The sequence below is a fragment of the Andrena cerasifolii genome, chromosome 2 (genome assembly GCF_050908995.1).
Source record: "Andrena cerasifolii isolate SP2316 chromosome 2, iyAndCera1_principal, whole genome shotgun sequence".
Classification (NCBI taxonomy): domain Eukaryota; kingdom Metazoa; phylum Arthropoda; class Insecta; order Hymenoptera; family Andrenidae; genus Andrena; species Andrena cerasifolii.
Window position 1 is genome coordinate 27205298 of NC_135119.1, and position 12679 is coordinate 27217976.

General features: G+C 37.8%; 3 protein-coding genes across 5 annotated transcripts; 2 read left to right on the top strand and 1 right to left on the bottom strand.

Moving 5' to 3' along the window:
- The first annotated feature begins 286 nt into the window (after positions 1 to 286).
- Ppp1r15 (Protein phosphatase 1 regulatory subunit 15) lies at positions 287 to 4345 on the top strand. 3 transcript variants are annotated; one of them, XM_076807148.1, is made up of 4 exons: positions 287 to 586; positions 1488 to 1567; positions 1648 to 3113; positions 3189 to 4345. In XM_076807148.1, the coding sequence occupies exons 3-4, from the start codon at positions 1650 to 1652 to the stop codon at positions 3396 to 3398; spliced, it is 1674 nt and encodes a 557-aa protein (XP_076663263.1). In that variant the 5' UTR covers positions 287 to 586; positions 1488 to 1567; positions 1648 to 1649; the 3' UTR covers positions 3399 to 4345. The 3 variants fall into 3 exon arrangements, with proteins under 3 accessions (XP_076663263.1, XP_076663264.1, XP_076663262.1); XM_076807149.1 differs by having other exon boundaries at positions 1665 to 3113; XM_076807147.1 differs by having other exon boundaries at positions 1488 to 3113.
- A 3249-nt stretch (positions 4346 to 7594) lies between these two features.
- On the top strand, positions 7595 to 9329 carry Lamtor3 (Late endosomal/lysosomal adaptor, MAPK and MTOR activator 3). The gene is made up of 3 exons (XM_076830522.1): positions 7595 to 7765; positions 7976 to 8203; positions 8354 to 9329. Exons 1-3 carry the CDS (start codon positions 7757 to 7759, stop codon positions 8489 to 8491), a joined length of 375 nt encoding a protein of 124 aa, XP_076686637.1. The 5' UTR covers positions 7595 to 7756; the 3' UTR covers positions 8492 to 9329.
- On the bottom strand, positions 8288 to 11259 carry LOC143378644 (glyoxylate reductase/hydroxypyruvate reductase). The gene is made up of 6 exons (XM_076830521.1): positions 11100 to 11259; positions 10865 to 10992; positions 10137 to 10326; positions 9774 to 9937; positions 9411 to 9701; positions 8288 to 9200 (listed from the first exon to the last, which is right to left on the bottom strand). The coding sequence occupies exons 1-6, from the start codon at positions 11186 to 11188 to the stop codon at positions 9085 to 9087; spliced, it is 978 nt and encodes a 325-aa protein (XP_076686636.1). The 5' UTR covers positions 11189 to 11259; the 3' UTR covers positions 8288 to 9084.
- Positions 11260 to 12679: the final 1420 nt, after the last annotated feature.

A 12679-nucleotide genomic window follows, 5' to 3' on the forward strand; every position in this document is an offset into this window, starting at 1 on the left:
TAACCGCAGATTTCCATAATGAAACAAAAGATTTCAACAGTAAGCGCATGAATCAGTTAATTAGCTCACAGCACAGTTATCTTTAAAAAAATTATGCAATATTTCTGTGTTCTATATTCAATGCCCCCTGCTCTCAAATTACCCTTATCATCCATGAAAAACAAGACATGCAGAATCTACGTATGTATTTTCCTAAAGACTATCCCTTTCACATAGCAATTGCATAGCGATCTCCCACTATTAATTATCATTTTACCATGAATTCGACCGCGGAGCTACGTGCGGGATCGTCATAACAGCAGCGCCCCTGCATGCGTGAATCACGAGAGCTCCGTGCATCAACCAGTTGAAAATGGCCGCTTGAAAGTTATTGAAATCTGTGCTGTTACAATGTGTCAGTTTACAATGGAATCCTTCGACATTATTGAGGAATCGAGACGAAGCATTGCGCCCGAAGTAACACTCTTCATCGACAGCTATTTGTTCAAAGATACCGACTGCGTTACAGCGAACAATCAAGCGTCATATTGCGAGCACGATTTTCTGGGCGATTGCGGTTGTCACGTTTGCGGCGGCTGTCCTTGTTGTACGTATGCCTGCAAGGCACTATTATCCTCTAGGGCTGCTGTCTTTCTAAGTTAACGTCGTGCCACGGCGACGGACAGTTTAATTATGCTTTAATTCTACATGGGGCTCGACCGCATTGTCATTTACCGACGTTCAATGTTAACCACCGGGGGGGGTCCCTCTGGAATATGCGCGATAAAGCCGCGTTGCGCTGTAAGCGCTATATTGATTCACAAGCGTTTTCAAAAACACAGATGAATATAGTTAAATATGATCTTTTTCCCCCTTTTTGTTTTTTTTTTTTAAATATTTTTACGAATTTGGAATTATTAAATTGTAAAGTTTTGATCCTACAAAATGACATGCACTTCTATTTAGGATTGTTTTTGTTGGTTGTAATGCGTAAGGACCTTGATACTTTGTTAGATCCTGTATCCTCTCGTTCTCGAAATGCTTGAAGAAATGTAATATGACGTTTAGAAACTCTAACATCTACAGTCACTCACGAAAGTGTTCGTACACTCTTTAAAATCGCATAACTTTTTTAAAATTGGTCCAAAAGACTTGAGTTTTTTTGACAAAGTAGAAGCATTAGTATACTAGATGACGTGCTACATCGTTTTGAAAAAAATTTCAATTGGTCGGAATAGCGAAATAAATAGTAGAGGTCGTTTTTTAAACTTTTTTTTTGAGCCTGTAATGAAAATTCAAAAATCTCGTGTGCAGATAGAAGTAAGTTGTATACATGCTGAAAATTTCATCAAAATCGATTAACGTTGTTCTGAGCTACAAACGCTTAAAGATCGCATAATAAGGTCAGAAATTACGAAATTCCCGAAAACAGTGATTTTTCTGCATATGTACAACTTCAATCTACGAACAGGATTTTGACTTAATATGCTGAATGTGTTTTTTTGCAGGGCAACAAAGATTTATGAGAAATAAGAGAGGTTGTAGAGGTACACCCGTGTGTTGAGTGAGATAAGCAGTTGAATTCCAAGTATGCGACTCGTTGAAATTCAGATACCTTATCCAAGTTTGATATAATTACTCTGGCAGCACCTTCTGCTTTTATAATAGACATGTATCCTGCGCAGCATTTACCTTTGAATACGACAATGGAGAAGATGTATTCGATGAACAAGCCATTGAACATGGAGAGTAACATGTCTGCTCCGAAGAAGGGGAACATGTTTCACAGCGTGTTCAACGTGTTCAATGTATTCTGGGAACGGGTCTCCAAAGTCCCCGCCACTTTTATGGTAGGCAACAACTATCCCCTGTCAGTGACGGTCGTGCACAACGAAGGTATCATGTCGCATGAGTTTTTTGAGAATTTAACGACTAAGAGGGACATATTGAGCACCGGCAATGTATATATTCAAAACCACCAGACAAAAGAATCTTTAAATATTATCAATAGTATTCCTCACGATATATTCGACGAGAAGAAACCTTACGAGAGTAGAATTTGTGATACAAACGCAGAGGATAAATTAAAGTTCGCTAACAACTACATCGATAATGGAGAGAAAGACATGAAATCGACTAATTGTAATTACACAAGACAAATCGAAAAGTTAAATAAGGAAAATGAAGAATCGTTTGAATATGTTTGTTTGGATATAAATACGCATGAAATCTCCATGGAAAATATTCACGATTACGAGAGTACTTGTAATAGGAGTAATTCAAACGAGGATCAATCGTCTAATTCCATCGATAACCGTATAAGTAGCGAAACAATCCTGAGTAAAGAACCTCCCTCGCCAACGCCTGACTCGGACACGATAACTGTGGAACCAGTTCAACAGACTACAGTATCGAACATGTTAACGAACATGTGGCATAAAGTCTACGACAGTGTGACAGATCGATTTTGTAAAACTGATGCAATGGAATCGAATTTAGGAATGAAACGATCGTCGCTCTCGCCAAAGCAGCGGAGGAAAGTTAACGCTATAGCGAAAAGCAGAGGCAGGGGTCGAGCGAGATCGCAGCTTAGGCGGTCCGGAGTAAGCCAAACCAGGCATAGAAAGGAGCGCACTAAGCACGACCTCGAAGCGGATATAGAAAATGATTTGAGAAGCTGGGAAGAGCTGGAGTTGTACCATATGATAGATAGCAAAGAATTGGAAGACTGCTTTAGTTTAGACAACGACAACACGGATGAAGTAGATGCTGCCGAAACATTCAGTTCCGTGACGTACACATTTGCCGATGTGGAACCCACAGTTCAGAAGCCAAAGACACGGAAGATTGACCACGGAATACCGAAATTTTCCAACTTTCGCACGAAGGACGCGAATCTATTTCGTCAATTCTGTATCGACAGTAGATACCGCCTGCGGAGGAATAGTTTTCGCCCGCGTCTAATGTCAGAAAGTTCTATCGATTCGGAAGACAGTTATTGTATAGTATTTGAAACTGGCTCCGAAGCTACCTACAAAAGTGAATTCGAGGACATGGATGAAAGTGAAATGGACGAAAGCAGCGAAGACGATGATACGTGCAAAGATGAAGAGTCCATAGCGCCGGTTCAGAAAGTAATTCAATTCCTGACAGCTTAGAGTTGTTTGTTTTAAGTCCGAAGTAATAAAGAACGAAATGTTTCCTTGCAGGTGAAATTTAATTTGGATCCAGTCGTTCACGTAATGGTACAGTGGGATTATGCGTATCGGGCTGCTAGAAGAGGTCCATGGGAGGAGATGGCTAGAGACAGGGAGCGGTTTAAAGGCCGCATCAATTGCATAGAACGTGTTCTTAATCCAATATTAACTAGCCAGCACCGTACTCACGTTTGGCATGAACGATTCTCACCTAACGAGTGAAATTCCCATCCACCGTTCCTGTAAGGTAATTCTGTTGTTGAGAGTTAGCGTAGCGTCATATGGCGGAAGAGATGATACGTCACAGTAAGAGAGGATACGTATATTAAGTCTTCTAGAATGACAAAATAGGCTGTGAATAAATAATATAGATCAGGCTTGGGGATTAAGTGCTCTTTTCGGCCGATTTTCAGAAACAACGCCCTATTTCCGCCGCCGCGCGTCTTGGCCCCCGCGGCGGCCGTGCTACTCGGAGCTCCTCAGGCCCGTACCACGTGAACCGCGCGTGGCACATTAGGACGACATTCGTATCGATGCGTTTTTGTTTTATCAACGCGCCACGCGCGGTTCACGTGGTGCGTGCCTGGGGTGGTTCGAGCATTTCGGCCATCACGGTGGCCAAGACGCGCGGCGGGAGAAAGAGGGCGTTGCTTCTGAAAATCGGCCGAAAAGAGCACTTAATTCCCAAGCCTGATATAGATCATCCGTTTCAAAATACATAACGGTTTTCGTCACACTAGTGCGAACTGCGAATAAATTATTCTGCTGTTCTTAGATTCATTCCTTACGCTAGTACATTATTACTAAATGCTAATGACTCATTTTATGTACCGTTTGAATTACGTTAGGTGATAAATACAACTGTCGAGTGGTAAAAGATTTTTTAACAGTCCCAGTGGACAACGCATTTTAACGAAGAGGAGTAAAAACTTTATACTGTATCGCCTAGCTTGATTCAAATATTATGCATCGTTGTAAATATGAATATATGAAAAGAAGGAAATAAAAGTTTACATCAGCGGAAGGACATTTTTTATTAACTTGTTTCGGGAGTGTTCTCGACGAAAAGTATCGTACGCAAGATCGGTTTAAATATTCTTGTAGTATAAGGATATATATGTAAATAATATATATATTTTTAGTTAAATTATCCCTTTGTACATTACCACCTAAGATAGGGCTGCACAGGGTGCTGTTTTCAGCGCCTAGCGGCGAGCAGCCAGCCGTCTGTCGAGCTGCCCCGTTGCTAAGGGTAGAATCAGTGAGGAGAACTGCAGTAGTGCAGGGGCGTGCTCGTAGCCGCGCGTTCCGCAGCGGCTTTTTGTCGTTTTCGTAAAGAACGCGAGTGGCTGATTTCAAGTCGTTTGGATTCGCACCTACACTACTGCAGTTCTCCTCACTGATTCTACCCTTAGCAACGGGACAGCCCGACCAACGGCTGGTTGCTCGCCGCTAGGCGCTGAAAACAGCACCCTGTGCAGCCCTGACCTAAGATATGGAACGTAGACAAGTTATCAAATTGCTAGTCGGTAAATGTGTATAATTTATCAACCCTCTGGTATGTTGAGAAAATTTTAGTGGAAGGTGATAATTATGTGTATCTCTCTTTTTCAGTACGTTATCATCTCTTCTTCCGTACAATCTTTTTGTAATAAAACTGAAATCTTTTTATTACACATTTTGAATGAAATAAATCACGAAGCACATGCATTTCCAGTACGTGAACTTGAGGTGTACGTTGTATAACAACTTGGTACATGCAATGCATGGTAGGTTTTGTACGAGACGATGTAACTAAGTAGGCCCTCTCTCCGTCAATATTGTACAGAAAGATAAGTGGACATTAACTGTTGGCTTTAATTATAAAAGTGAGATTTTACTTCTATGTTCCGATAGTGCTTTTTCTTGCCGGTTTTACTGTAAAGCAAACAGAATCGTACGGCGTACCGCAATGTTCACTTAATTTCTAATTGTTTCTAACATAGTATGAATACCGATGCTTCTAATAACTGTATTATATAAATTGATCATACAATTCGAATATCACGAAAATAAGGAAATCAGTAGGGAGTGTATTTCCGTTTATTTCTTCGTGTCTACATATGTTATGCACATCCTCTGTTTTTTATTTATGTGTATTGTAAAGCAAATTGTATTGACATTCATTGCAATGAAAATTATAACACGCAGTCATGTTTTATATTAAAACAGAATTAAAATGAAACATGTCCTTCGATAGAGACGTTCGGCTATTTCGTCTTCTGTTCGAGAGATTTTCTATCGTGTAGCTCGACTGAAATACTGTCGCGTTTATATTATGTAACCACTGTTTCGATGGTGCGAATGTTTTTAAGCTAGAACTCGAGAGAAATGTGTTTCGGTCTAAATACATGTGCGTGTTACATTGGAAGATACGATTGCAATAAAGTGAAACCTGGACCCAAGATCAGGGTTTATTTTTTCGTACAGAAAACGATACGTGAGAAAATTCAGAATTCTATTTTTAGTTGTGGTGCAACGAATGTATGTAGATTATTGTAGACAAAACGTTAAACAAGATTTACTTTTCTGTTAGCGCTAGGTTTGTATAAATACTGTCACTACACAGGTATCGCTGTAATTAAAATTTATTGTGTACTATATGTATTTAAAAAACACTAACAATCTTCGAATGTACATAACACGTAATTGCTGATATAACGCTGTATAATAAATCATGTACAATTTAATTACTTTTATTTCTAGCTTAGGAAATGCTGTAATTTCGATGTATACAAGAAATATAGAGAGTTAATATAAATTTGTGGTTGGGTCCATTGAATTTTCATTAAAGAATAGTTTATTGAAAGCTATATAGAATAGCGTTATATATAGATTCAAGACAGAATAATCATGGGCGTCCGGGGTAGGGGGCAAAAGGGACAGTTGCCCCCCCTGGCTTTTGAAAAAAATCGCTTATTTTTTAAAACTGATCTTTATGAAGTTTATACTACAAAAGGGAATATTTTTAATTTTCGGTTTTAAAATTTTAATTAAATTGGCACTATAAAATGGGTTAAAAAAGCAAGAGGGTATATTTTTCTTTACCATCATCCCAAAGTTGCCCCCCCCCCCCCCCCCGGGAAAAAATTCCGGACGCCCCTGAGAATAATACATGTATATAGTTCACTGAATAAACAAAGTCGCCAATTTTGTTAATGGCCCTGATAGCCAGATCTGGGCAGCAGAATCTAACGTCAGAACTGCAGCAGTCTGTGTCCGCATTTGGCTGCGTTCTGATGTGCAGTGCCTGATGTCGGATGGACAGCAGATCGACAGCAGATACTGCCGCCTGCTCGGCACAGCCAACAGCGCCATCTGAGGGTCAGGATTACTAAACAATTCCCTACGCGTGACGTCACATGGACGACCCTACGTCCCAACACAAATGTACCATTATTGCTGTAGGTGTATCCCTACCCTTACATAACCAGCAAGCGGATTCGGTAGTTTATTAAATAATTCTTCTTATTTCCAAAAGTATTCTTTCTTTAATATTACACAGGATTGGTAATTACATTTGTTACAAAATAATATCTGTTCTCTTCTTTTCTTCTTCTCTACATATATATAGCGGAAAGTATTATTGTGTTTGTAACGAGTAAACGAGTAAACTACTTAACCTATTCTCCTGCGGTTTTCACAGATGTGTAGAGACAACATTTGGAAAGGTTTTAGGTTATCTATCATCTCGATATTGCTAAATGGGACTGAGTAATAAGCGAAATAGTGAAGCGAGGCAGATAAATCTTATGTGGCGTCCACCGCGGGGCGTGCAAGAGATGCGCGTACGGTTCCCCGCACGGTGGTGCGGATCACGGTTGTTAGGAGTACAGACCCGTAGCACGACGGTAGCAGTTGGGGGGGGGGAGCCGGATTAGCCTGTATAACTCTGTATGCATGCGAGGATTCGTACATACAATAGGCGTCAAAACTAGGCATAACTCAGCGGTCTGGTGACATGCAACGTTGCCAAATTTCCGAAGGGAAGCCGATTCTGGCGCCTAGTATACATGCATATGATGGTTTTATTCTTTCCCAACCCTAATTTACTTCCTTGATCTGTTGCCATTCCGAACGTAGATAAGAAACTCGCTCTCATGGCCAATTCCAGGGCTTTTTCATCAGCTACAGATGCATGCAACGGGCACGCCGTCCCTATCTGTAATATACTGCGAAGTCCCTCTATGCTACTTAGAAGCCCGTAAAGAAACTTCTTTAATTCCTGAAGTAATAAGAAAGAAACATGTGAGGAATTACCATAAATAGCAATACTTCCATCATAGTAATAAAGGTTAAATGGCTACCGATAAATCTTTAAAAGTCAGTAAAAGTTCAACAGATCTCGGATATCAACACTATCGAATACTGCCATACGGTATGGCATCGCTGCACGTCCCACGATTTTGGCAACACTGTCCACATGACAGCTTGTCAAACGCAGTATTCGATTGTGTTGATATCCGAGATCTGTTGAACTTTTACTGACTTTTACAGATTTATTGGTAGCCATTTAACCTTTATTACTGGGAATATTGAAAATGACTGTGGTAAGTTGCGAAATTGTACTATATCAGTCTTTAAAGGAACGTACGCAGCAGATATTTTAAGGTTATGTACAAATTCTTCATTCAATTGTCGGAAGAATATTTTTTCCTATATATAAATATATCTCTATTCTACCCAGAAATAAATGTATACAAACATGATGGAAGTATTGCTATTTATGGTAATTCCTCGCATGTTTCTTATTACTTCAGGAATTAAAGAAGTTTCTTTACGGACTTCTAAGTAGCATAGAGGGACTTCACAGTATATTAATCACAGATAGGGACGGCGTGCCCGTTGTATCTGTGGCTGATGAAAAAGCCCCGGAATTGGCCATGAGAGCGAGTTTCTTATCTACGTTTGGGATGGCAACAGATCAAGGAAGTAAATTAGGGCTGGGAAAGAATAAAACCATCATATGCATGTACAGCAGTTATCAGGTACATTCTGATAGAATATTATTCTTTATTTGATTTTATTTCATCTCTTTAGATCCGTATTATTCATCCTCAACCATATCTTGCCAATGTTTCAACGTTACTTTATTGGAATGTATCAAAAAATATTTGTACACTTCGTTTACTTTGCAGGTAGTCCAAATGAACAAGTTGCCGTTAGTTATTAGTTTCATCGCTAGTCATAATTGTAACACGGGTCACATTCTATCCTTGGAAAACAAGATCGACCCAATCTTAAGTAATTTAAAGAACGCAGTAGTGGAAGCTTGATGGTTACCCGTCGTGCATTACGGGTGATAAATACCAAAAGTTTGCAATTAAATTTGGTAAGCACTTCTAACGAACTGGTGTTACGAATAACAGAAGACATTATTGTAGACCCTTTTCCATTTTCCCGATTTACAAGAAATTCAATTTACAAATTCAGTTACATTCTCTTATATCTATATACTTTCGTTAGCATTTTTATATGACGTTTTAAATATCTATTCGAAGGGGAGGAAATATCTCCAACTTTTTATAGAACGCGATATACATTACCAATTTTTATGAAAAATAAAAAACTAATTCTATCTCACGGCATCATCGAGGCATTTCAATACTCGCGATAAGAACGGTCTATGTTTGAAATTGAATTAAGGTATGAAGGATTTAAGTAGAAGCTATTCGTGTTTTACATTTGTAAATAACATAAAATATATGTAAAAACAGTGATATTAAAGTACATACTATATGTAAATCTGTCTGTTAATATTCTTGAGTATATACAAAGTATACATCAGTGTCGCTGTATTACGAGGAATAAGACTGTGCTATTTAATTAGGTAACACAGTTCCGTATATCATGCATGCAGAAAGCATGGTTACAATTCGTATACCAATGGCTTGCCCTCTAATCCATTGAGAATATTTTGTGCCGCAGTAGTGGACATATCACGTCGAGTTTTTACAGTAGCACTGCCCAAATGTGGTATGATCACTGCGGTATATATATATATATTATTGTATATACAATTTTGCTATAGATTTCTATTATTAACCGATATATATGTGTTATATAAAATTGTAAATTATAATTTCAGTCAATAAAATATATGGGAAAACATCAGATCGACAATTTCCAAGTTTTCTACTTATATTCGTAATGTAAAATATTTTCATTAAAATTATTGAAACTAATGGTACGAACCAGCGTTAGGAAGTTTGAGAAGTTCATGGTCGGGGGGCAATGGTTCAGGATCCGTAACATCGAGGCCAGCTGCGAAAATTGTTTTATTACGTAACGCTTTAACAAGTGCGTCTGTATTTACAACTTTCCCGCGACCAATGTTCACGAATACCGCTGTCTTCTTCATTTTGCCAAAAGTATCGCCGTTAAACAATCCCATTGTCTCGTTACTTAACGGGACGGCAACGATTACGAAGTCACTTTGCTCGAGAAGTTCGTCAAGAGACACAAAGTGAGCACCAAGCTCATCGCCTGCGTGTAATTCAAATAATAGAAGTACTTAATGAAAATATACGCATTTTGGTTTTATATATTTAAAAGTACCTGCTTTTTTACGAGAATGACCCGTGTAGATGAAACGATCCACGTCGAATCCTTTCAGTCGTTTAACAATAGCTTGTCCAATGCTGCCCAAGCCGACGATACCAACCGTTGATCCTCGTAAATCTTGGCCGAGTAACCACTGACTACCATGTTCCACGGCTGCCCTGGATTGATAATAATTTTACAGGCAAACAGGTTTAATTGAACGTAATTATTGTTCGGATTGTTGAATAGTATTCTTTAAAAAATATTAATTGCAACGAAAGTTTGATTTCAAATGGTGAAATTCTTTAGATTATAAACAAAAAATATCTTTCTTCAATAAATATTTAAAAGAAATAAAGAGAAATCGTTCTTAATTACTGTTCGAGTTTCAAACGCCCCTCGTGAGTGCGCCTTGCTGCGTTCAACGTTAGAAGCACTGCAACTTCTGCAACAGCGCCGGATAACACCATAGGCGTATGACCCACTTTGATTCCTCTTCTTTTAATTTCGGGAACGTCCAAATGATCGTAACCAGCCGACATCGTAGAAACAACCTTCAGCGTCGGTCCTATTTATTAAACATTTTAATTATGTAGTCAATTAACAATATTTCGATGAATTCACTGTATTTCAAAATTACTTTCTTCTATTGAAAATCGAAATTAAAATTTTTCTTCTAATGAAAATTGAAATTAAAATTATTTTCTTATAATGAAAATCGAAATTAAAATCATTTTCTTATAATGAAAATCGAAATTAAAATTTTTCTTCTAACGACAATCGGAATTAAAATCATTTTCTTATAAAGAAAATCGAAATTAAAAATTGTCTTCTAATGAAAATCGAAATTAAAATTATTTTCTTATAATGAAAATCGAAATTAAAATCATTTTCTTATTATGAAAATCGAAATTAAAATCATTTTTTTATTGCACTATGAATGTATCATTATTTTTCAAACACTTCCCTTTCATGCTTCAAACTAATTTCTGTCATATCCGGTTACTTTTTCAATCCAACAACGATTCATTCAATGTATATTAAGTATAAAACACGTACTTATATCGGTAAGATCGTTTAAAGAATTGATGCGATTTTTCACTTACCCGCGACGTCAAGAAATTCACTGTTTACATTGTGATGAGAAGCGAGAAAAACAGCATCGTGGCCGGCAAGGGCTTGCAACACATCATCGCGTGTACTCACTTTAGCCTGAATTATTGTGACATCGCATCTAAACAGGAGAAAAACAAACAAGTATTAATTGCAACATGATTTTAATGCTGGCATACAACATTTAGGAAAGTGTACAATTTTCAAGAATGGTAAAAAAAATCTCACTTTGTACGAAGTAGGTCGATGCCAGCAGATGGTACATCGTTACTAGTGACCAACACACGCGGTTTCATTGTTCTCATGGTTGCTTGCATGCGTGTTCTAACTACAGCGGTAAACGCTTGTTACTGGCAGGCCGGCCAGATTTCATGCATTATATAACAGCAGGATCTGATCGTACGCGCAGGTGCGATCCAACGCGAAGATAACAAAAGATATTTAAAAATTATTTATTTTTTACAGATTATATATGTTTACGTGCGTATAACGTACGTTAATGTTGTATATAAAAAATATAAGGAGATAAGTAGCATAAAGAAAATTTTTTAAAATTCTAAAAGAATGAATTACATCTCTCTATTCTATAAAGATATGCATTAAATTTATTTAAAGGGTGCGGCCAAATTGGTAGAAAGAGAAAATTGAAATCAATAAAAAATCAATAAAAAAGTGGAACTTTTTGAAAAAGCGGGAGAAAGGTAGGTAACACATATTTGAGTTTAAATAGTATCAAACTTATAAATTGTTTTGAAATCACCCATAAATTACTAAATTTTTTATTAAATAAAAGGATTTTGTTATTCAATAAGTACCTACGAAAAATTTCGCTCACTGTAAAAAATTATATTTTAAAATAATTAAAGGCGGCAAAAATGATTTTTGCCCAGAGCGGCGGAAGAGCTAGATCGGGCCCTGAGTAAACCCCTGCGGGTGTGCATTTTTATGGCGTTGACACAGCTGCAAGTAGTGTGTACCAAAATATGGCGCGAACATTTTCTAGATACTGCTACTTCCTCGGTCGCATGTTTCCCTGTTCGGCAGAGACGCCACTTTCTGCGAATGATAGACAAGTTAACACGTGTCTATCAATTATGAAACTCGTGTTCTTCTCTGGCCTATCTCGTCAATAAAAAGTGATGAAACAAGTACACGTTATTGGACGTAGATATCACATTGACGCGTTTGTAGTCGAAGCGTTCTTAGCAACGTAGCACGTAGATATAATAAGACTGTACTTACCTATATCTTGCGCATGTAATTACAATAAAAGCATTAATTACAATTAGTGACTACATTACAATACTCCATTATTGCAAATTTTAATCTAGATGGCAGTTTCAATAGAATTTACACTGTAACAGTTATTTCGAGCAACAAAACAAGATGCGTGAAGCATGTAATCATGTAAAATTAATTATCAAATAATTTCCTATTGCTCATTAGACATGCAACGTTGCCCACGCTGAGATTCGTGAACTTCTGGCGAACAATTCAAGTAACCGTTTATGGTAAATAGTTTTATAATATATGAGATATCGTAATCGTTTTGATTTCTTCGAGAAGTTTGTAAGTTACATATATTATGTATTAACAAACTGAATCGCAACTCCCTGAGTGATTGTAAAGCATGAAGTACCAGGATAACAGGCAGTAGTTACGCTTAGGAACAAGTGCAACTGTACTACCCTTTCGCATTAAATGTACTTGCGAGAATTCTGCGGACAGGAGAGCATAAGCTGTAGGAGTAAAATTGTCGTAACTACTCATACACTAGTCAACCATCTGTTACGAACAATGTGTAAGCA